This window comes from Pygocentrus nattereri, chromosome 7 (assembly GCF_015220715.1).
Source record: "Pygocentrus nattereri isolate fPygNat1 chromosome 7, fPygNat1.pri, whole genome shotgun sequence".
Taxonomy (NCBI): Eukaryota; Metazoa; Chordata; class Actinopteri; order Characiformes; family Serrasalmidae; genus Pygocentrus; species Pygocentrus nattereri.
This window is the reverse complement of record NC_051217.1, coordinates 33,786,734-33,812,705: the sequence shown is the minus strand read 5'-3', so window position 1 is coordinate 33,812,705 and position 25,972 is coordinate 33,786,734. Positions and strand designations below refer to the sequence as shown.

The window sequence follows — 25,972 nt, the reverse complement described above, 5'->3', positions numbered from 1 at the left end:
AATGTTTCAGTGGCGCTGCTCATAAAGCATTACATGGTTTTAAATTAGAAATAAAGTAACATTTATGAATGCACTATTTGTCATTTTATTACATGCAGTGTCATCTTAACAAAAGTTGCAGGGGACTCTATTGCAGAAAAGCTCTTATTAGATTTGTCAGACGATCAGTGGTGTTCAATATACTGGACCATGTTTTACTCTTAAATTACTCGTCAACATTTGTACCTCATTTCATGGAACATGTATTGTTCCTCGTTGTAAAGGAGATCTTCCACAGATTTTGGGCATACTTGACCCCCAATTAGCCCAATATACAAATGACAATGATTATGGCTCGTGTAATGTGACCTTACCTCTCAAAGGCTGAGTCACATAATGCCCTTATGGCCCTCTGTCTATTTATAACAGCCAAATAGAGGACAGGGGGCTATACGCACTCACCCACACAATTACTCATTTATACCCACACAGACTCGCACTCACACCAGCAGGGCAGCAAAGGGTGAGTATAAACTGGACTGTTAAGCTAATAATTACATTTTGGGAACATGTTTTTGGTGCTGGGTACTAAGTAGAACATGTATATAACATTTGCATGTGCATCCCATTAATAATACATTGCTTCATGTGAATATGGTCACTTTTCTTTTAGCGCAATGATTGCATGACACAGATTGGGTATAAAGTGTATTTGAGACATAATCTCTAGGACAGGTCAAGACTTCAGTATAGGGGAATATTATAAAGCCTTTGTAATGCACTTATTAAGCTTTATCAAGCCAGCAGCTACTAAATAAATGGCTGCTTATGACCTTTTTAAGCATAAAGCAATCTCAGAGCATTTATTTGTGAAATATACATCAAAATATTTTGCATAGTGGTCAAAATGTCCATTATTGTGCTCATGTTAAGCCTTAACAGGTCAATAGCTGGCAACAGAGCTCAAGACAGCTGCTAATTATCTGGTTGCTCATTGCTACTTTATTAAGCAGTAGCTAGAGAATTAAACATTTTTTTAAAACCCCTTTATTTGTCGCTTATTCAACATAACCCTCTGCACAACCTTCAACTATTGAGTGAATGACGCGCTTAATAAATCACCAATTATCTCTAAATAAAGACAAACTGACCCCATAGTCTAATTTCTAGTTCACAAAGACTAAGAAGGTGTTAAGTTCTAGTGTTTGGTGGTGTTGATTTATGAGATTCTCTATCTGGATGTCTTAACATTAATGAACATGCTAAATGATTGTCATATATAATAGACACCTAATGTGCTCTGAAAATGCTTATTTATGCATAGTTGTTGCATGATATTGTAGTAATGAACAGTTAATTATATAATTATCATATTTGATAATGCTTAATATATATATATATATATATATATATATATATATATATAATTTCAGTATATATTGTGTTAATGATGCTACTGTATTACAGTCTACTCAAGGTCAATGTGTCTTGACAACTTATTTTAACTCAGTAATGACTTTTTTTTTTTTATCAGAGCTTCAACAACAGGAACAGCAATGGTAAGAGTTTTGTCTCCTTACTATGTTGTTCTAAGCACTCATTCAATAAACTAAGACTCTTTGAGGCTACAAGGCTACAAACTTTGCGAAAACGATATGACAATATTAAAATATCTATAAAAAGCCTTTGTAAGGTTATATAGTTTTTCACTCTCCAGGGCAGAAATGGAACATCCAGTACGGGTCTACACAAGCACTGTGAGAAATGTTTCAACCAGCACTGTAAAGTCTCTGTGGAAATCTTCACTTCCTGTGAGGTAATTTCATGTCGTCTGCAATGTGGGGCCACTTTCCATCTATGTAAGGAAGATGAGCACCATCTCCTCTGTCCTAAGGCAATGGTACCCTGCCTCAATGTCCACTACGGATGCCCTATGTCCATGCCCAGGCATCGTCTTGCACAGCACCTGGAGGTGTGCCCAGCCAGTGTGGTATGCTGTTCCCTGGAGTGGAACCGATGGCCGGTCCTTGAGACAGACACCACCTTCTACAGGAATGCTATGCAGGAAAAAAACTGCCTGGACCAGCTTGATCTAGCGATGGCTGTAAGAGACCAGAAACACCTGTTCAACTCTATCAAGATGGACGCACTATTTCCTGAGCTGACTGAAATGATCTTGGAGCCCATTGTTCAGGAGCCATTTGGAGCAGTTGGGGGTATAGGTTCTGATGCATTGGAGGCTGGAGTATTATACAAAGATGAAACTGCAGATGGCCCTGATGGTCAAGAGATGCAGGAACTGACAGAGGGAGAGCGTCTGGCCCTGGCTAAGAGCAAGGATGTGGCCTGTTTGGAGAACTACACCATATGGGAAGGAATGTTCAAAAAGGAGATGGAAGGATGCAAGCAAACAGTGAAAAACCTGGAGGACAAAAGTGACAAGAACAAGAAGAAAGAGACCCAATCTCCATCTGGGAACAAACATGCAATACAGGACCCTCAAGATGTCCAAGAGTCCAATAATTTCGCGCTAGCAGATCTCGCCAAGACTGGGTTAGCTCCTTGGCAAGACGGTGTTCTAGACAGACTTCGCAAAGAGGTCAACGTGGCCGAATATAACATGTACCTGGTACATAATGGCTGCATGCTAATCAATTTTGGCCAGTTGGCAGCTTGCACACCAAAAGAAAAAGACTTTGTTTATGGCAACCTAGAGCCAATTGAAGTGCAGACGATCCATGCTTTTAATGTTCCTAAAAGCTTCACAGCCAAACGCACCCATCTGAAAGATCCCTCACATGGAGCCAAGAAGGCTCACCAGAATGTAGACACATCCGATTTGGGAGTGTCTGTAGAAGAGCTTCCAAAATCTGATGAAGTTCAGATCACTTTACTTTGCTGTCTGGAGAAGGAACTGAAAGGCCACCAGATATGCGAGACCGTTGGAACAGATGGCCTCTATGTGGACCTGGGCACCCAGACCTATGACTTCCCCTCGGCTCCATTCAAACCTGACACAACGCTGGCAGACATTGCTCAGCATAAATCCTCTAACCTCAATGTGCAGATTCAGACAGAGTGTGTCACAAGGAGACATAACAAATCCAGCTCAGCATTTACTTACCTCTGCTGTCACTCCTTCAGGCGAGATGAGTTCCCCTGGCACTTCCGAAATGTGCACGCAGACATCCAGTCCTGTCTTACAGGCTGGTTCATCCAGCGATGCCCACTGGCTTACCTGGGCTGTACCTACAGCCAAAACCATTTTCGTCCTTCCAAGCATCAGTCCATGGTGAGCTATGACCAGGATCTGGGAACTTTTGCCCTCCAGCCAAAGGTAGCAGCATCGCTATACAAGGGTGTAAAGACTGAAAACAGTGACCGAAAGCGGCCAAGGAACTTGGATTCACTCAGTCGACTACCTTTTGAGATACTCCAGCACATTGCAGGCTTCTTGGATAGTATGTCCCTATGCCAATTGTCCCTGGTCTCAAGGTTGATGAGGGAAGTGTGTTGTACTTTACTACAAAAAAAAGGAATGGTGTCTCTCAAGTGGGAGAAGAAGACTTACTCGCATGGTGGTTCCTGCTGGAAGGCAAGGAAAAAGGTGAGAGATCACTTTGTATGCCCTGTTTGGTCTAACTGTACCAGTAAGATTTATATTCAACAGAATGCTGAAAGGGAAGTATTTGAAGGGCGCTGCACCCCTGGAATAAGGTGGTAGTAAGTGCTTCACCCCTCTCAGGTAAACCATGTTGTTTGCGAGAGCAAAGAATGCTGTACATAAAGAAAAAAAAACATCTTGGGAATGCTGCATGTTACAGACTTCTGTTTTTTCATGGAAGGCCAGTGTTTTTGCCATTTCAATAAGGGTTTTCAGCAGGTTTGTAATCCAGTCTTGAACTGTACTGTCCTTTTTTAAAATGGTAAAATAAATCCATAATGATGAGTCCAACACTGAATCTATTATGTGATTATTTGTTTCTCTGGGTTGGGAAAAAGTTGTTGTTGTTGGTATTGTTGTTGGTGATGTTGTTGTTGATGTTGTTGTTGGTGTTGTTGTCGTTATGTTTGTTGTGGTTGTTGTTGTGGTGGTTGTTCTTGTTGGTGGTGTTGGTATTGGTGTTGTGCTTGTTGTGGTTGTTCTTGTTGTGACTGTTGTTGTGCTTGTCATGGTTGTTGTGGTTGTTGTTGTTGGTGGTGGTAGTGGTGGTGGTTCACTGATGCCCTGGGATGAGTCTGTTGACCAATTTGAGCCTGTGTTCCTGACTAATCATTAAAACACTACCATTCTGGCCAATTGAAAGTATGTCTTAAGCATGCACCATTTACGAGATTCATTATGACATCCTTTCATGTTGCATACAACATCATAGACCTGAGAGGGTTAATCCACGTAAGAAAATCTATGCATCTTGAATGCAGACACTATTAAAGTACAAAGTTCATTACTTGTAGGCAGATTTACTAATAGAATTGCAAGCTACTGACAGTAGTACTGACACTTTGCACTGGGCGGGGTGGCCACTTTAGCAGATTACCTACAAAGAATGTCTAATTTCAAATGGACATGCAACTTTGTAATTAACATTATTAAATGACATGACCAATGCAAAGTGATCTCAATGTTTGGCTGACATATTTTTGTATTAAAGCCAGTATCTGCCAGGGAGAAAAAAAACTTTGAGGTTCAAATTTGACTAATAACTAATTAATTTCACAAAAGTTTGACTTACTGAGTCAAAATAATGACAGTCAGAAGTCAGAAGGTGGGCTAATATTCATCAATAAACAGTGTGATTACTTCAACAATACCTTGAGAAAAATCCATATTCAAGTAAATATACAACTTTTTAAATATTATTTAAAACTATATACCAAACGTCGAGCCAAGTTACATCATGTGATCTGCTAAAGCAATGTACGTACATGCATTCCATAGTTTCCAGCTCTGGCTTGTCTTTATTTTTAGCCTCAGTAATGTCTATTGCTCTGTTTTGTTTATGATAAGCATTCTAAAAATGACTGGGTTCTGCTGTCTGATCTCAGAGCTATCTGGGTCAGAGTACTATAGAGAGGGCATATTGCACTGGTCATTCAGTATTGCACCAGCTAGCCACACACTGTATGCTCAGTTTGTCTCTCTCAAATATCCTGATTAGAGGCCAGTCAGCAATCTTGTTGTTTAAACAAATACTCCAAACAGATCGATTCCAGGACATGGCATAGGATTGCTTTTATTGTCCTGTGATTGAGCATGGGCCAGAGTGTTGGTTAGTGATATCACTCCAGAGAATATGCCCTTGGCCTTGCTGAAAATAAATACAGCTAGATAATACAATGGTAGATTTGGCTTCCACATGATTATCTGCGGGACAGAAGAATAGAAACACTGAAACATCATGTGATAATAAGAACTTTAAGCATTGACTCTTAGGTGACTAGAAATAAGTATGCATTGTAAGAACATTTGAAGAAAAATTCAAATTTAATAGCCAGTGTCTAAAAATTAGTTTACTATAATGAAGAATATAATAGTCTTTAATTACAAGGACACTTGGGCCAAAATGAAAAATATAAACATCGCTACATCTGTTGTGAGGATGCATATGTGCTTTAGAGGTGCTGCAGAAAGATAATACCAGAATAAGATTTTCTGGTTTAGGATCTAGGCAAATCCATATTTATGTATCTTTAATTTTTTGAGGAATTAAAGCTGTTTCAGGGTGGGCGGTTTTGATTTGGTTACAGGGCAAATGACATTCTATTCTATTCTATTCTATTCTATTCTATTCTATTCTATTCTATTCTATTCTATTACCTCAGTTTGACTTTTGACTTTTGGTCAGAAAAGGGTATAAATGTATCTGTGGCACTGTTTTCTTTACAATTCCATCCATCCATCCATCCATCCATTTTCTAAGCCGCTTCTCCGTCAGGGTCGCGGGGGGATGCTGGAGCCTATCCCAGCAGCCTTCGGGCGAAAGGCAGGATACACCCTGGACAGGTCGCCAGTCCATCGCAGGGCATCTTTACAATTCATTACACTAATTATTAGATTAGTTGCATTTATTGGCATATAGAACAGTGGCTAGCCTAGCAATAATGACTGGATGACACAACAGGGATTCCCAGTAGCTGTATGATGTATTTGCATAATGCATACTGGGTATTGTAGTGAAGGAACACTGATGACTGGAAAATTCTGAAGAAGGCTTATGGTTGGGCGATGAAACAATAATGATAATTATTGCGATATAACTTTTCCTCAATAGAGTGATAAGACATGTTCGATAAATGTTTTATATAACACACCATTCTCATACTTCCATGTTCTAGTGAAAGCCCTGGTAGCGTTTTCTGCTGCAAAGAAAGCAACAGTACTCTGCTGCCACCAGGAGAGGGATTATAGAGGGAGGGGGGCACGAGTCAAAAAAAGGGTCGCCAAATATACTTTAGCAATGTCTGAGTTTATACATTCCCTGTTTGAGTGGAGTGATCGCCGATCTGTTCTGCTGTGACCAAGTGGGAGTGACAACATAAGTGGCGTAATTGTACTGACCTACAGTGAACTCACCTCTTTCCTTCCATCCTAACAAGCTTTAGCAGCGTTAAATCACATCTGATACTCACAACTAAAACGCTGGTACACCCCTCAAAAAGTCACATTTAAGTATTAGTGCATTCCCAAACAACGGAAGTGAAAGAAAGAAGTGGGTTCATGCAACTTACAGCCCTGATTCTTAAACTGAGGAAGCTGTGAGGTACTAGAGAGTGGAGAACGCTATGTTTCCAGGCTAGCTGTTTTAAGCAGCTGGCTAACTTGAAGCAGCGCTCCATCACTCGCACAACACGGTGAATTGATGATACTGTAGATCAAATATGACACAAAAGCAGTGTAAACATACCTAAAAGGAGGACTCCGTTTGTCTGGTGTTGATATATTGCGGTGCACCCCTGAGATGATATGATATGACACTATGAGAGATGAAGCCATCGCTAGCATGTGTTTGAATACTGTGATATGCTCTGACATGGTTGTGTTAGGACAGATGCCAGTAAGGCGGTGGGGCCCATCACTGACCTAGTGAGCCAGCAAACGTTTACTGTCCATGCTAAGTTGACGTTGTTGAGAAACTAAACAGTTTAGAAGCGTTTTTGGCCACTTGTTTAGCATTTATAATGGGGTAGCCGAGCGCTCGTCACCAGACAGCCAAAAATCTTTTGTTTCTTAAATTATGACTGTTAAAAAACTGTGGCCGTGCTTTTCCAGGTGACAAAAACAGCTCACCAGAAACTTTCTCCCACTCTCCCATGACAGATTTGTGAAATATTCCACTGTTTGGTGAGTGTATGTCATGTTCTGACCATAAAGGATAGTTTAAAACAGAGATTCACCCAGGAGCAAAAATCAGCCTTCAAACTTTAAAGAAATAATGATTTGACATTTATCACAATATGTATTGATATCAAACAATATTAATTGTATTTATCGTGATAACATTCTTGGCCATATTGCCCAGCTCTAGGCTTAGTGATGACCCTGCACCATAGAACATTACGGGGCAGTCGTGGGCTGGAGGTTAGGGATCCAGCCTCGTGACCGGAAGGTCACTGGTTCGATCCCCAGAGCTGACAGCACATGACTGAGGTGTCCTTGAGCAAGACACCTAACCCCCAACTGCTCCCCGGGTGCTGCGGATTGGGCTGCCCACCGCTCCGGGCAAGTGTGCTCACTGCCCCCTAGTGTGTGTGTGCTCACTAGTGTGTATGTGGTGTTTCACTTCACGGATGGGTTAAATGCAGAGGTGAAATTTTCCCGTTGTGGGACTGATAAGGATCAATTAATCTTCAATTAAAACATGAAATTAAACCACCTAAAACTTTTTTCACACCTTAAACTGGTGTTTCTGTTACAGTAGAACATGGCAGCCATGGTGGCTGGTCACAGCAAGGTTTTATTTATGAGTTGCCATAGTCATCCTTGCAAGAGTTCCTATTAACATGTCAGTGGAATCTCTTGACAGTGACTACCGCCTTGTCCTGCAGGTGTGGCAGTTCAGCAGCCTGTTCTCCCCAGTGGACAAGTGGATCTTTGATGACGTGCCCTCTATGGCTGAGCACCTGAAGGTCTGCCCTTATTACCAGACTGAGAGCAGGAGTGAGCCTGTGCCTTTAGCCAGCATAAGTGAGGTCACAGAAAGACTAGAGCAATCCCACAGCCTGGTCAGCCAGCTCCTTAACACCGGTAAAAGACATGAAAACTGATTTCCTGCGAATTGATGCTGTTTTATGGAATGTCACTAACATATTTGGTAAACATGAGTATTTGGTGAGTAAGTATTAATGAACGTATTAGAATTAGATTTTTTTTGTGACTATGATTGAGTGTATATTTGATGTGTTATAATAACTTTCATTTTGTGTTGCTTTGGTTGTGAAGCAATACATGCACATTGGCCACTTTATTGGAAACCTCTATCTAGTAGGTTTGCCTTGCTGGTGTACAGTTAGAGACTATAGCCCATTTGTTGCCACACTGTTTGCATAAACCATACTCTATCCCAGGGCTGAAGACCTGAATGCCAGAGCCCAGCACAATTGAGTGACTCTGAACTTCGAGCATCCAAATTGTTCTCAGTGGGGATGATAGGAACCAGACGTCCAGCTCTAAAAGCTCTCTCACACAGTTATTCCATTAAATGGTCATGAATGCACTGCCTGATGTCCGGAGACAATGCCTTATAATAGATTTCAGATAAGCTTTTGGCCTAAAAAGTATTTTTTGTAAATTTATTCCTGGTGTGGAGATACATGCAGGGCATTTATAAAGCAAAATAGTCTCCAAAGAGAACGTATTTTTTCCAGATTTGCCACTGACATATTACCATTAACATTGAATATAAACACTCAGAAGACTCATGTAGAGTTACTGATGGCTTTGGATAGTAAATAATGTATAATTGTGTTGTAGACACTGTGACCCCTGGTTGCTATCACCACCACTGTTAATCCAAGTCTACAGTGAACCAGTTCACAACAAACCGTTTACCAACATCATAACCACTGATTCATGCAGAAAAATGAGAAATTGGGGGAGTGTTTCATTAACAGATCCAAAATATCTTAATACCCCCACATTTACCTCTAAAAACTGAGTGACACTGTTTTCCTCATTTTTGATATCCTCCTTTTTTCATGCCATTTATGAAGGCCCGATTTATGTTTTTGGCAATGTGTTGATTTATATAAAAAATCAAAAGACTGATTCTATTTATAACCACCATAACCAGGCTAAACAGCTGAAGATATACACAGTGGGGTCCACTGGAGTGGTAACAGAATGCACTGTACACTACTATTGGAACTGTCTCTAACACCAGACTTAAATAAATATATCATTTCAATTAGGAATCCTTCACTAATCCCAATAATATTTCAGGAATTGCATGTAATTGATAGATAGACAGACAGACAGACTGGCAGGCAAGGCAAGGTTATATAGCAGCTTTCATTTAGACAGACAAACATATTGAACTGTTCTAGCCTCCCATTCTGACTCCGAGTCTGACGCCTGCTACCATGTCAGTGTCACAGCTGTGCTGAGAATGGCTCAGATAATATTTGGTCAACAATAGTCCTGTGGTCAGTCTGTAATTGTACACCAATTGTACCCCTCTATATACGGCAGGCCTACCTAAAACATGAATGCACTGCCTGAGAAGGACTTCCTTAAAGTGGCCACTAGGTGGCAGTACAAGGTCAGAGTTTCTGGGTGTTCTAAAGTAGATAGTGAGTGTAGTTTCTAGGCTACTGCAGAATGCACTGTTTTGGTGACCTCTAGTGGCTAATACAAGCAGTACAACTGAGTCATGCCACATAAACAGTAATGCAACAACATGTAGAATATTTAGGACTATGAATATTTTCAAAGGTTTTATCTCAATATACTTTGTTCTTAGATACAAAACATTTGAGTTTAATAAACTGAATTGTTTTATTTGATTCAGAGTGAACTGCTCATATAGGACCACCATAAATATATTTTATTTGTCTATTCATTTAAATGCATGTTCATGTAAACGCATGTATACAGCATGTACAAATGTATGTAACACATTGCACAGTGTTGCTCTGTCTCTACTGCATGTCCGGCATTTCTGGGTTGCGGAGTTTGCCGATGACTTCGGAGAGCATGCGGTTACACAGTGCAGCGTAAGGGTTCAGAATAATAGCCTGTTGTCGGGCGAACTCGCTCCCCAGCGCAGCGGCTCGCTCGAAGTCAGCCCTGGCCTCCTCGTCTCTGCATGCCAGCCTGAGCAGAAGACCACGCTGGACATGTGCCTGGCAGGCCGAGCGTCCTTTGTCCTTGCTCAGGGAGATGGCCTGCTCCAAATCTTTGATCGCACCTGAGGCAGACCACAAGAAAAAGAAAACCAAGCCTGAGCTGTGCTTAAGAGTGCTGAAGAATCCCTTTGCTTGTGTGTGCTAATTTGTATGAAAGTTACCTTATTACTTAACACTACTAACAATAGGTCAAAGCAGTTTGGCCAAAAATCTCATTTACAAAATTAAAAGCTTATAGCCAACTGTTTGCATTTTCACTCAGTCTTGTTTCAATTAGTTCTGTGCATTTAAAAATGTAAATGCTAATGAGCTTGCTTATGTTCATAACACTTTAATACACTGTTCTCTTTAAAACTGGACAAAAGTGTGTTACATAGCTATAAACAGCAAGAGCAGCCACTTTTTTTCTTCACTTCTGTTACTTTTTTGGACTTTTTTTCACTAATCTATCACTTATAGTTTCTCAAAGTTATAATGTATGCATATACAGCAAAACACAGCAGGATTTGTGTTTGAATGAAGAACCTTCAAATAAAATGTCAAGCATCATCCCACATGTTCACTGTTGCATGTACACAATATTGATAATGTTAATGGAATATTTCATAATAAAGTCTTATTAAGCACCCAAAGTTTGTTAGGACATTCTCTTTATTTATTTATTTATTTATCTTAGTGCAGCCACACCAGCATGTAATTCATCATTTCATTAGGTTTATTGCATGGTGGTTGGTTAGTGTAGTGGTTAAAACTTTTGCCTTCTACGCTGTAGGCTGGGGTTCAATCCCCCGCCTGGGTAAGCACCCTACACTATACCAATAAGAGTCCTTGGGCAAGACTCCTAACACCACCTGTGTAAAACAATCAAATTGTAAGTCGCTCTGGATAAGAGCGTCAGCCAACTGCCATAAATGTAAAATGTATGGAGGAGTAATATTCACCTACTGTTTTTATTCAGTGTGGGAGTAAATACAATAGGTGAGTTTCATTCTTAATAAAAGTATTATAACAGTGTTTCCTATGAAGATAAATATTCATTCTTATGAAGAAGTATATTAATTTTTGTTAATAGAACTAGTGTTAATGTTAGTATAACAGATTTCAAAGCCTGTGATAGCTAGATGTCTATAGCCTTTGAAAACTGTCAGTTTTTTACATAATTAGAAAAAAATCTGTTTCCTTTTACATTGTGTTTTAAATTTAATGGAGAATGGACTAAAAGAAACAGCCTAAAATTACTTGGAAAAAAGTCTGGTTCCATTGACTTACATTAAAAATGAAGTATGTTTTTTGTCTCCTGTAAAGCTATCATTTTTGAGATACAAGTTTTTTGTATGTATGTATATGTGTGTGTGTGTGTGTGTGTGTATATATAGCATTACTCAGTCAGGCAAAAATACAACACTCTAAAATGGTGTGTGTGCTCTGCTGCAAGTCACTCTGTAGAGCCTGAAAACATTTAAAAAGTCATTTTAAAATGGGGCTGGATTTTGTGAGTTTTTCAGACCATGTCATACTGCTGCACACAAAAAGAAGGCCTGACTCAGTGTTTGGGTCTAAAGTGAAAAATCAACATTATGGTAATGAATATATAATCAGACTAGCAGATGATTGACTCATTCACAAAAGACACGTCCTTCACCAAGTTGTGACTGAGTTCTCCTTGAATCATCTTTCAGTATGCTCACAAAAATCTGATTCATCCACTCAGGGAAGGGGGGTCTGCAGCACAAGCTACAATGCAAAATGTGTTTCCACCCTTTGTGTGCAATTACAGATTTCAACCAGAGAGGTCTCTAAATCCCCAAATCCTATGCAGTGTGACTTCAACTACTTGTCAAAACTGCCATTAAGAACAAGCTATTCATTTTTTTAGAAGATATTTCTATAAAAACAAGACTTTCCAGAACAGGAGGTCAAACTATGCTTGAAAGGATGTGTAACTGTCAAAAAGTTACTGCTGAGAAAAGGAAATAACAAAAAAAGAACATTTGCAGATCAAACAAAGAATCTGCTGGTGCTCTCAGAACAATTGACTGACCACCCCAGAGTCCAGACCTCAACAGCATTGAGTACCTTTTTGAGACGACTTTGGTCATGAGAAGCAGAAAATACAACCAACTTCTAAGACTGAACTTTGGATGGAGGGGTGTAAAAGTATCACTGTAGGTTTCTTTGAGAAACTGAAAGTGAATCTTTTGAAAGAATGGAAGCTGTAACAAAGGCGTGGTGTGGATATTAAGTGTGGATATTCATTGCTAAAAACAATGTTATATTTATTTTTTGAGGCTCCTGTGCAGTTTCCTGTTTAATACATCATTGCTGTCCAAAGGAAAACATCTCTGAAATGACAAAAAAAGACAAAAAACATTCTTAACTTCTAATCTAAAGATCTAAAGTCCAAGTGATTTTGGAGAATTTCGTTTGGTCAATTCTTTATGAAATTCTCACACAATAAAAATGACAGCATGTTTAAATGCTGTAGACAAATAAAATCTGTCAAAAATGGAGACTCATGTTTTTCTTTGGACAGTGACAAAGGTTTTCTGCCTTTTTCTAGTGATGAAAAATGACTCATTTATACTTACCATCCATTTTGACTGCAAAAGGTCTGTGGCTTTTGCACAGTAGGTGTTTTGCCTGAGCTTGGTTATTTGGGGTGGGAAAAGGTAGGCAAGTAGGGTTGTTGGCCTAAGGGCCAAGCTTAGGCACCCCAGATGTGCTAAAAAAAGCATTATTGTTTAAAGGTATGTAAAAAAAAAAAATACAGCTCACAGCTGGTGATGAAGTGACTCGTTGTGATCATAAATATTGTGGATACATTTTCTGTGTTCTTTTAAAAAGTGGGCAGATATGACTTGAACGAATGTTTTTGGCTTTGTTTTTAATTGCATTGGCACAAGTACACAGTATGAGTTCAATCAGCAATGAACTACCTCTGGCAGCTACACTGTGACATTCACTGTGTTTGTGTTTTTTTCTGAGATGTGATGTTTTTCCTAACATATGGTGCACTGGGGAAATATGACAGAGCATGAAAACAGTGCCAACCCACTCCTGTACTCCTCCTGTATGAGAGAAGATCCAGGTGACAATTACTTAAGCGGCCTACCTTTAGTGTCTCCCTGTAGGCGCTTGGCCTGAGCTCTGTTGTTGTAGGCCGAAGATCTCGAGGGCAGGATCTGAATGGCCTGGTTAAAATGATGCAGTGCCGTCTTCACGTCTCCAGCCTCGGCAGCAGAAATACCCTTCAGCTCCAGATCCTTCACCTGCTTCAGCAAAACTGGGTCGAAAGAACTGTCTGGAGAGATGGAGCGAGCAACATGACATACACAGATAAACTGAGGGATTTGTAAAGTCGTTGTACCTTGCATTGTTATGAGTACTTAATACTCATAGTGGATCTATTTTGAATTCATTTAATACGTGTATATCCTGTCAGGGGAGATGCAGCCCCCACAGTCATTATACAGGCACCTTATAGAGCGGCTCTGCCACTGTTGTTTTCCACAGAACCTCATCATAGCTCAGGAAACTGTCAAAATATTCACAGTGGAGCTCATCTAACTTCATTCTTTGGTGCTAGACTCAGACAAGAATGCTGTCAGCTACCTCTACAGCTGAATATATGAAATATCACCTTCATAAAGCAAACCCAAGTATCATACATAAGTTTAGCAAAATGATGGTAAATAATTCATAGGTGAACATATTTCGAGGCAAGGCCAGACTCAATATACGGCAAAGAAGAAGACTGGGTTTAACTCCTACTTTTCCTGTATTTTAGCTTTTTTCTTGTGAACCACTTTTTGTGTGTACTTTTGTGTAATTTCTCTTTACATGACCATGTTCCAACATCTCTTTATCATGTAGAACCAAACAGGCAGATATATGCAAATATCATCTGTTCTGATTTGCTTATTGTGCATCATTCAAAAATCTTTGTGGGCTGAAACACTCCTTATAACTTCAGCTTGAATGGGTGGAGCTAAACTGCAATAGGCTAAATAGGTGGATATATGTAATTGCATTGTATTCCATGATATCCCAGAAATTCCCAGAGGGTTTAGCAGGTTCTTTTTTTGTTAACTAATAAATAGTTCATAAATTTTAATTGTCAGTGGCCAGTACTGTATAAAAACATGGTTTTCCACATTTCAGCACAAACACTTAAAAGGCTTCTATCATGGAAAATTGCATTTTGGCATTTTGTTTGTTATGCCCATATATATATATAGAGCCTATCCCAGCGGTCATCAGGCAGAATACACCCTGGACAGGTCACCAGCCCATCACAGGGCAGACAGACAGACCTAGGCCCGGACAAAAAAACATTTATGCGTATCCTGCCTATTCATCCCATTTATGTTGAAGTTATAAGGAATGTTTCAAGCCTGGACTGCTTTCTGAATACAAGGCAGCCAATCAGAGCAGAGGTTACTTGTATTTCGAAGTTTTAAAGGTACAGTAACAACCTGTTTAATTCTAAGAGAAAAGAGATTGTTTTTAAATAAATTAATTAATTAATTTTTGTTAAATAAAATTGGTAAAAAAATATGCAAAAGAATTGTAGAATATGATCATGCAGTGACTGCTACAAAATAAATTCATTTCTACTATGAAGCTGCAGGTTTGTTATTACTGTGAAATATTGAAGTGTGAGCCCCTGCAGTTTAAGGGGTTATTAAAATGATACTCCAGCATTGTTTAACATAATCCCCAGATCTGTAGCATACAGTCCATACCTTAAACAATAAGTTTGACATTTCCTAGTTGACATTGTTGGCAACTGCCTACTGGCCCATTGGAGTTATAAGTCTGTCTAGAACCATAGAGTTTTCTGTTCTTCTCTGTTCTGCATCAACATTACTGTCGGTAAAGATCAACCGTATCCTACAGACTGCCAGATAGAGATTAGGTTGAAAAATAATAAAGAATTCCTTTAATATAAAAACTGAACGTACCATCATCTGTGAGCTCTTCTTCTTGGTTTAAACCAGGGATGTCTCCAAAAGGGGTGGTAGGGCTGAAGATGGCCTGAAGAACTGCTTTATCATGTGCTGAAGCCATGCTGGAACGGAGTGGACTTTGAGGGGCTCACTATTCAAATGAACATGATTTAAAAAGTACTGTGTGATGTCCCATATGCAGGAAAAGGGGTGTTCTCTTCCTAATGCCTTCCAGAACTCCACGGTAACCAATCAGAGCAGGGGGTGGAAGCTGGAGGACTTTGAGATCATCTGTATTTGATTAGTGCTTCAAAGCCACAAACTACAGACATGCTAGTTTTCACCCAACTAAGCCAATATGCTTTATAGCAAGTAGGATATTCAATATGTATGTGAACTATGCAAAAGATTTTGTCTATATTTTACTGTAAACCACAAACAATAGGTCTGTAGACTCTGAGGTTCGATGTGCTTTGTTTAGTTAATTTATTTCTGAATATAAATGTGACTGGTGTGGAGAAACTATTACAGATTTCAAGCATGTGCTTCACTTTCCGTACCCACCAAGCCAACTGTTGGCAGTTTGAGCATCTGTTGCTATAGTTCTGTGGTATGTCCCACACCACTGGTTTTAGATGGCATTTGTCAGCATTATTTTGGCCAAGCATGGTGAATAAGTGTTGGCAATAAGAGATTTAATTCTATGATTGACTCTTCTACCTACAAAAGTGAGCAAGGCAAGCAATCGACACTCTGCAGAGGGCACACAACACTCATTTTTCAATGGAAACGCAAGCAGAAATCGCATTTTTCCCAGTAGAGATGGGCATTTAAAAAAAAAATAATAATAATTCTGTCCCAACTGAGAGGCAATAGTAGCAGCATGAAAAAACAAGTATAAGTTTGTTCCAAAAGTACAAAAACTTGAAGCAAAACACATGAACAAAAACAAACCACATCATAATTGGCACACAGATAGTCACAAGACTACACAACGCAAGACTGAAACAAAGAGCTTCTTATAAACAAGACAAGCCTAGAAACACCTACAAACTACACACAGGTGAAGGTTGTGGCAAAAGGGCAGAGCTAGAGAACACAAGGAGAATAAGAACAGCAAAACAAGACAAAAAAGCTGAGAGGGAAAATGTGATTAATATTTGACTTTCACAACAAGAAAATATTTTATATTGCTAGAAATAAGATATACGATCCACAGCCATCCATGGCTGAGAGTTCGAGAGAACTTCACTGGCCTTGCTCAGCTCATCCCTCTTTTTTATGTGTTGGAAGCGCACAAGTACTCATTAAGACCACAAGTGTGGGGATATATATTAGGCATGTGACTGATTAACCAATTCACTCTTAACTGAGAAATAATTAACTGTTCTACCAATGCTAATAAATACATTTAATTAGTTAATAGCCAAGTGCTACCTCAGTAACTGCTGTGCTCACATAGTGTAAGTTATAATCTCACTGCGTAAACTCACAGATCACACCATGTTAAATATCTCTGCACCTTATTCCACTACTTCATGCTCAGAAATGAGCATGCTCAGAAATTGCTGTGTCGGTGCTTCTCTGTCCTGTCTGCTTACTGTGTCTAATGTCTTTTATTTATCATATTTATTGTATTATTTCTAGTTTACATTTTTTGCACACTTATGTCTGCATGTTTGCACCATGCTGGTCCTGGAGGAACATCATTTTACTCTACTGTGTATTTGTATATAGATGGATTGACTATAAAAGCCTTTTGACTTGACTTGACTAAACTTTTATTTAATTATACTTAATTTCCAATAAATAGTTCCTACTTGAACAAGCAGGCTTATCATTCAAGTTAAGTAATTTAAGTTTTAAGTAATTTAAGTTGAAATTTTAAACACCAAGGGCACAATATTAGAGCTGCTATAATGTGATGGCTTTCAAGAGCTAGGTACACTGAGACAAAGCTCGTCTCTTTTGACATTTATGTCTGTTTTAATTTTTCATTCGAGTAAGAACTTTCAGCAGCTGTCCGTGTATGTTTGACACAATTATTTGCTCTATTTACACACTCATCAGTATAACATTCCATGGTCAATACAAGGAATATCTCGATGCATTGATTCAGAATTCAGTGGATGTATGCGCTCACATTTGGGTATATATTAAATCTTTTGCAAAGAATTTGAATGTGGTTCAGCCAATCAGATAACAGAACCAGAACTATACATTTTAAAATGGATTATTTGATCAGTAGCATCACTGATGGCTTAAAGACAGTCTGTTATTAAGCAAAAGAATCAAAAGATTTTGCCAAAGTTTGCATCCCTATATGTATTGTATCTGTGTGGAACAGATTAGCATGTGCTAGCCTTCAGCCTCCCAGCTAGCAGGTAGGAACTAGCCCTGACTAAACTGGGGAGAAAACTGTGTAAGAATAAAAAAGAAAAGAACAAGGACAAACTAGAGCTATGAAGATGCACAAGCAAACTAACACACTAAAATAGATGTACTAAAATGGACAAAGCATGATACACTATATTGCTAAATGTATTTACTAGCCCATCCAAATAATTGAATTCAGGTGTTCCAATCATTTCCATGGCCACAGATGTATAAAATCAAGCACCTAGGTCTGCAGACTGCTTCTACAAACATTTGTGAAAGAATGGGTCGCTCTCAGGAGCTCAGTGAATTCCAGTGTGGTACCGTGATAGGATGCCACCTGTGCAACAAGTCCAGTTGTGATACCTATAATACCACTCCACAGTGGTATTATAACAAAGTGGAAGTGATTGGGAACGACAGCCACAAAGTGGTAGGCCACATGAAATGACAGAGTGGGGTCAGCAGATGCTGAGGTGCATAATGGTCAGACAGAGGTCAATCGCTACAGACCTCCAAACTTAATGTGGCCTTCAGGTTAGCTCAAGAACAACGTAGAGAGTTTCATGGAATGGGTTTCCATGGCCAAGGAGCTGCATCCAAGCCTTATATCACCAGGCGCAATGCAAAGTGCCAAATGCAGTGGTGTAAAGCACCGGCACTGGACTCTAAAGCAATGGAGACGTGTTCTCTGGAGTGATGAATCATGCTTATCCGTCTGGCAATCCGATGGATGAGTTGGGGTTTGGCAGTTGCGAGGAGAACGGTAACTGTCTGACTGCATTGTGCCAAGTTTAAAGTTTGGTGGAGGGGGGATTAGGTATGGGGTTATTTTTCAGGAGTTGGGCTCGGGCCCTTAGTTCCAGTAAAAGGAACTCTTAATGCTTCAGAAGACCAAGAGATTTTGGACAACTGCATGCTCCCAACTTTGTGGTAACAGTTTGGGGATGGCCCCTTCCTGTTCCAACATGACTGCACACCAGTTCACAAAGCAAGGTCCATAAAGACATGGATGAGCGAGTTTGGTGTGGAAGAAGTCTTGACCTCAACCTGATAGAACACCTTTGGGATGAATTAGAGTGGAGATTGTGAGCCAGGCCTTCTCGTCCAACATCAGTGTCTGACCTCACAAATGTGCTTCTGGAAGAATGGTCAAAAATTCCCATAAACACAATCCCAACCCTTGCGGAAAGCCTTCCCAGAAGAGTTGAAGCTGTTATAGCTGCAAAGGGTGGGCCAACATCATATTAAACACTATAGATTAAGAATGAGATGTCACTCCAGTTCATATGCGTGAGAATCCAGACAAGCGAATACTTTTGGCAATGTAGTGTATATTCCAGTAATTACATGGATTTTTTTATATGTGGCATTCTACGTGTATGTGCACTAGCTGCACATGACTAATGACAATAACTAATCAGAACAAAACAGAATGACTCAGCACAATGTTCCGAAATTAATGTAAATACATTTTCACTATGAAAATAACATCCCCAATGGCAACATGCCCCTTGACACTTCCATGCAGCATTACTCTCTGGTACACACTCATTTCGCCCTTGGAACAGACTTGAAACAATTTGTGATTAGATATCCATCCTTAGCTTCCCTTTTAGGCACACACTGCAATTATTCAACCAAGACGGAATTACAACACTAAGCCTGTCTGATTCTTCAACACGTCATACGTCTTACCCATAATCCCCTGCTCTACCCATAGAGCACAGGGTTGCAGGAATAACTCCCTGGCCGGTTTGTGATACACTGATGATGACAAATGAACAGAGAACAGGAATCACCTCCCTCTGCCCTTCCAACACTTCCAACATCTGCATACCACCCATGCATATATTAGCATACATTTACATGGTAACACCTATTAAATTGAATCACTTATTCAAAGTAGGCTGGTTTCTTTCCATTACCATGGCATACTGTGCACAAACTTTACCAAGTTGTACTCTGCAGCACTTGCAAGGTTATGAATCTCAGAACTGTATATAATATAGAATACAATCTCTGAATAAAGCTAATCAAGACAGATCATGGCAACATCTTTCCAATAATATCATCAGTTTGAGAATTCGAGAAGCCAAAAAGTTGTCTTTTGTCCATTTTGATGTCCTTTCTCCTCAGCAGAGGAGCCTTTATAAAGGTCTGTGTGGATTGTTTTACTGAATTGGTCCAATGTCAGAGGACTAATGCATGATTTGGATTTTAGACTAAAATGTTTTTGCTTTTAGGGATGATATACTTCATTTATTTTTTGTTTAAAATGAATGACAACATTTTGTCACAACAAATACAACTATAATGCCTCTGAAATTTTACAAGGAGTTTCAGTGGTGACTGTTTCAGTACACCAAAGAAACATGAGCAATGATTATTTAGTGTGTATGTTAAAATCTGCCCAGAGCATATACAGACATATTCTAAAGAAGAACTTAATCAAAGGCTTCTATAGAAACAGTTCCTACTTAAGCCTGAGTAGACTGATAAATCACTATAATCAGTTAGTAATCTCATTGTTTCTGTGCTCTGCTAAAGCCTGTGTAGACTGATGAATCAATTTAATCAGTTATTAATCTCAGTGTTACTGAGCTCTGCTTAAGCCTGATTAGACTGATAAATCAATGTGATGATTAACTATTAATCTCAGTGTTACTGAGCTTTGCTAAAGCCTTAGTAGACTGATAAATCAATGTGATGATCAATTATTAATCTCAGTGGTACTGAGCTCTGCTAAAGCCTGAGTAGACTGATAAATCAATGTGATGATTAGTTATTAATCTCAGTACTACTAAGCTCTGCTAATGCCTGAGTAGACTGATAAATCAATGTGATGATCAGTTATTAATCTCAGTGTTACTGAGCTCTGCTAAAGCCTGAGTAGACTGATAAATCACTATGATCAGTTATTAATCTCAGTGTTACATTTTTATTTAAACTGGCATAAAGTAAAAGACATTGTACAAGACAATGCAAACTGGAAACTCCTAGTTTCCCAATACTCCACATGGAGTGAGGAACTAGTCTAAATCTACTAGACTCAGAACTAGGAACAGGAAAGTGTTATGCATTAGGCTGCATTTAATACGCAGTCGAGGCAAAAATCATAGTTGCATTACAGAACTTAATAAAGAATTAATACTTAATAAAGAACTTAATAAAGAAAGTCTCAATAAGTTTTACCACCCAGGTGAATAATTCTCATAATCAGAGCAATAACACTCCAATATCAACCATTCTAGATAACAATGGCTCTTTAAAATGACTCTTTCATTACTTCTTCCACTTTTCTCATAATTAACTCAAACTGAAGATAAACCAATATTATTCCCATCAGCAGTTGAGTTCAGATGAGCAAATGTAATAATTTTTTAGACAAATTGGCAAATTCTATGCTAAATGCAGCAGGTCTCTGAGATGCTGAGTGCTGTCACTTTCATAGATTGCCCAGTGAAGCATTTCCCCATTTCACCATGTGAGGGAGCTCTGGTCAAAGCGAATCTTTTCCTCCTACAGTCCAGGCTGTGAGATCACAGTGCAAAAGGAAACTTTGGTAGTCAATTCAAGGGGCTGCTTTTTTTAAAAAGACATGGGCGGAATTCCAGTATGAGACACTGAGGGATTTGTAAAGATGCTGAACCATGCATTGTTATTAGTACTTAATACTCACAGCAGATCAATTTAAAGTTCCTCTTTGTCAGGTTAGATGCAGCCCCCATAGTCACTATACAGACATACAGTACAGTTCATCTTTTTTTCCAGGTTTTCCCAGGTTTTCCAGGGAGCTTCATAATAGTAAAGGAAACATATTCGAAGTGGAGCTCAACATTCATTCTACCATGGCGGTGGTGAATGGGACACGAATGTCGATGTGTAATTAAAGTGTGAATTGTGGTCGGCCACACTGAACATGTCAGTACAGCTTTAACACAACTGACTGTAACACCGCTGACTGTCACACCACTGACAAAATTAGTACAATCTGAGCTTTCCAAAAAAGTAGTCCCTGGCTTTAGTAGTCCTCTTTACTTTTAGTCACAATTTATATAGAAAATTACAAATATTGCATTCATATGTTTAATTTCATTTCTTTTATTTATTCTTATTTAATTTAAATATGATGTAATGCTTCATGAGTAACATCACTGACAGTGTTTTTACACATGAGGTTGCCAGTATTTTAGCCAAATTCCTCAAAAATCCAAAGAGATTTCACAAACTCTTGATTCTCAAAGTCTTTCACTATTTTAGATATCCTACAAGAAGTAAATCAAAAACATCTTCCTTTTTTTAATGACACTGTTTCTATAACACCAGTGACAACTATTTATTGATTTATTATCTGAGTGTTTCTTTTGTTTGTTTTTTTAACATAGGATCATAATTTAATGCATTTTTGCTTTTTAAACTGAAAAACACACATTACAACTGCTATGAGAATCTGTTTGTGTAACGCGGAGCGAGGAGATGGACGCATACGCTGAGATATGCAAGATTTATTAGGGGCAAATCCAGGGTCATAGAGCCAATACGGACAGAACGGTGTGGAGACATGACATAAACCAGAATCAACACTAACACAACAAACAGAGACCGATACATCAAACAACACAGAGATTCAAACAAAGAGCAGCAAACACAAGGGGCAAACACAGGGCTAAAGTACACAGGGGAAAACGAGGGACAGGTGCAAACAATCAGGGGCAGAGTTACAAAACAAGGGGCAGGACTACAGGTACCAAAACAAAGGCACATGGACTAAACCAAAACATGAGCACATGGACAGGACTGGGAGGGGCCAATCGTGACACTTTGTCATATAAAACAACTAAATATCATCAAAATAAAAATTCATAAAGACAAACTTTGATTTTTTCTCAGTTAGTTTAGAAAAAAAATTACATCTTTCAGTGGTTTATTTTTATTTTCAGCTCATTTAATGGTTTCAAAGTTGTGAGACACCATTTGCCATCACATTGGTAGTCTGACCTTCAAGCTGTGTGAATTTTATGGGCTTTTGCAGACTTTTTACTCAATATTATCTTTGCTATTTTTGCTCAACAAGTGGCTCCACTCCATTATCAGGATCATTATCAGCACAGCACTAACACTGACATGGTAGAAGTGTGTTAGTGTGTGTTGTGCTGGTCTGAGTGGATCAGCTGCTGCAGTTTTAAACACCTCAGTGTCACTGCTGGACTGAGAGTAGTCCACCAACCAAAAATATCCATCCAGTAGCATCCTGTGGGCAGCATCCTGTGACCACTGATGAATGACTAGGGGATGACCAACACAAACTGTGCAGCAGCAGATGAGCTATCGTCTCTGCTTTTATATCCACAAGGTAGGAGTGTCTAATAGTGGACAGTGGGTGGACACAGTGTTTGAAAACTCCAGCAGCACTACTATGTCTGATCCATTCGTACCAGCACAACACACACCAATGGACAATGAGCGTAGAAACAAGGAGGTGGTCATAATATTATGCCTAATCCATGTATGTATTATTTTATACAGTGATAAGAAGCACAGTAGCAGATAGAAAGCTCTAATCCACTCACTGTTGTCGGAAGAAAGCCTCATCTCCATTGTCAACATGTTTTTTCATTGTATGTACATTCCATGATAAATAGGCCAAAAGAAATGACCCAAAATAACTTTGAAAAAAGGTTGGTTCCATTGACTTACATTAAAAGTAAGCATGTTTTTTCCTTCTCCTGTAAAATCACCATTTTGCAGGTTTTGGTCCGACAGCAGCGATATGTATGTGGCCCAACTATTCTGTGGGGCAGATTTTAATGGGTTTAAAGGGAATCCTTTGGGCACCTTTTAGAATGACACTACTGTTTTAAAGAAGTCAGCAGAATCTTTGATTTCACATTACAATAAAGATACAATAAGATGGCTATAGATATTTGCTCATACAGCTATAGAGTGTCCACAGACAAACTGAGTTTTTGCAAAGCTGTGTGCCCAGCATCATTATGAGTACTTAATACTCATAGCAGATCGCTTTTACACTTATCTAATATATGCACATCCTCTCCGTCAGGGGAAATACAAGCCCCAAAGTCATTATACAGACGCATTATAGAGCGGCTCTGCCACTGCTGATTTCCGGAGAACCTCATCATAGTTCAGAAAACAGTGAACTCATCTAACTCATCTAGTGTTCTGCTACACTGTTACATCAGCACACAATGCATAGAGAGTCTTTGACAGACATTTAACATTGATCTCTGGCTAAACTCATGGGCATTTCCTCTGTATGATCCTCTGTTTTATGTAATCTTAGGTGAACCTGTGTTATTTGTATCATAAATCATAATTGAGGAGGAGTGATCTTCTTTTCTACGTTCCTCATGCTCTTTGGGAGTTCATCCTGCCCCTTTCCCCTCAGTCTGGACATGAATGTCTGTAAAGCTATTGTGACAATGTCAAGTCAAGTCAAAGTTTATTTATAAAGCGCTTTTTACAACAAGTGTTGTCACAAAGCAGCTTTACAGAAAATCTGGGTTTACAGAAAAAGCTTAGGGTGTTTTTTCTTGCCACTGTCGCCATTGGCAAGGAAAAACTCCCCAAGAGCAAGAGGAAAAAACCTTGAGGGGAACCAAGACTCAAAAGTTGAACCCATCCTCCTCTGAACGACACCATAATACCTGTTCTAAACCGTACAAAACAAGCATAGTAATTAAAATAGCATCACAATACATAATCTACATGACCAACGGTGTCCAGATATCTTCTTAAATGAATAAATTAATGAATTTAAGGGTTTTAAGATCACACAGGCCCGCGACTCTGACGGAGAAGCGGCTTGGACAATGGATGGATGGATGGAAGATAACACAGGTGTTGAGTTGCACACACACAGCTTGTATGATCTTCATAGGAAGGTATTCCCAAGCATTGGAATGCGGAGCAGTGGAACTGTGTTCTCTGGAGTGGTGGAGCTCCATCCAACATTTCTAGATGAATTGGAGTGGGGTTTGTGATCCAGAACTAATCATCCAATGTCAGTACCTGACCTCACTAATGCTCTTGTGACTGAATGCAATCAAATCCTCACAGCAATGTTCCAACATCTAATGTAATCATCCCAGAAAAGTAGAGCTTGTTATTGCAGCAAAACGGGGACAAACACTGTATCAAGCCCCTTGATTTAGAAGAGTTTGGATGAACAGGTGTCTACTTGTCAAAGGGATGTATAGGGAGTTCAGACTGAACCTTCTAGCCAAGAAACCCCCAACCCCCTCCCTGAACAGTTAGGATGCTCAAAGGTTGCTTTAAATTTACATGATTAAATTATAATTATGACAATTATGTTATAATTAGTTGATTACGATGATGTGGTGATGATGACACAACACACACATGATTAGCCCACCAACTAATAATGCTCCACTATACCCCCTACTTGTACATGGTTCTGTGGAAGGTAGTAAGAAATGAGGTGAAATGACTGCAAAGGTAATAATAGAAGGGTTTGCAGAACTTTGTACTGGCTGCATTGTAGAGATGTGTTTTATGGTGAATAAATCAGCAGACATTTCCTGAAGTGGTAGATATTTGGTGAATTGCTGTCAGTGTGGCTCTCCAGGTGATGGTCAGATCTACTCCTTTTCATTTTTTCAGCTGCATGGATAGAATATCATATTTATGATCCAGTGCTTTCATAAATATTGGTATTGTTTCTATTTTTGTTTCTTCTGTGTTTGCAGCCCCAATATAACGTTTCTTAACATAGTCACTATTTATTTTTGACAACCAACAGCAACCTACACACATGCATGATGCCATTTAATATTGCATAACATTTAGTGTGGAGAATTAAGCCTTAAATATGATGTGTTTATAATATTAATTACAATAATGATGATAATAATAAAATAGTGGATGTCAACAGTCAAACTCCCTGTAGGTTCTTACTGTCCTTATTGAAGCTTTAGCTTGACGCTCGTCAGACTCCCTTGTATCAAAAACACTCCAAAAATAAATCCACGAGTCCACTTCTTCGTTTTAACTATTTACTTGAAAACTTAACACAACATTACAAAAACATAAAATATTTCCAGTAAAAGATTCTTTTAAAGTTCAACGGAGCCTGTTAAGGGCGAGGTCAAAAAACTATTGCGCTCCAATCTCCTTCTGATTCCTACTGACCACGCTCCCCTGGCATGTCAACATCACCCCCAAATGGTGGGTTTTTAATTGTCACAATAAAAGTCAGATCTTAATTACACAATATCAATGGACTGTACATATGTAAATAGTATTTTAAATCTTTATAAATCCTTTTGAATCATGAA

At 39.0% G+C, this 25,972-nt stretch overlaps 2 protein-coding genes across 2 annotated transcripts; one reads left to right on the top strand and one right to left on the bottom strand.

Annotated features, from left to right (window-relative positions):
- Positions 1 to 448: 448 nt before the first annotated feature.
- LOC108429887 (F-box only protein 40) lies at positions 449 to 9,929 on the top strand. Its single transcript, XM_017701952.2, has 4 exons — positions 449 to 502; positions 1,514 to 1,538; positions 1,697 to 3,586; positions 8,029 to 9,929. Exons 2-4 carry the CDS (start codon positions 1,536 to 1,538, stop codon positions 8,245 to 8,247), a joined length of 2,112 nt encoding a protein of 703 aa, XP_017557441.1. The 5' UTR covers positions 449 to 502; positions 1,514 to 1,535; the 3' UTR covers positions 8,248 to 9,929.
- A 75-nt stretch (positions 9,930 to 10,004) lies between these two features.
- On the bottom strand, positions 10,005 to 15,469 carry ttc36 (tetratricopeptide repeat domain 36). Its single transcript, XM_017701953.1, has 3 exons — positions 15,291 to 15,469; positions 13,439 to 13,627; positions 10,005 to 10,388 (listed from the first exon to the last, which is right to left on the bottom strand). The coding sequence occupies exons 1-3, from the start codon at positions 15,394 to 15,396 to the stop codon at positions 10,120 to 10,122; spliced, it is 564 nt and encodes a 187-aa protein (XP_017557442.1). The 5' UTR covers positions 15,397 to 15,469; the 3' UTR covers positions 10,005 to 10,119.
- Positions 15,470 to 25,972: the final 10,503 nt, after the last annotated feature.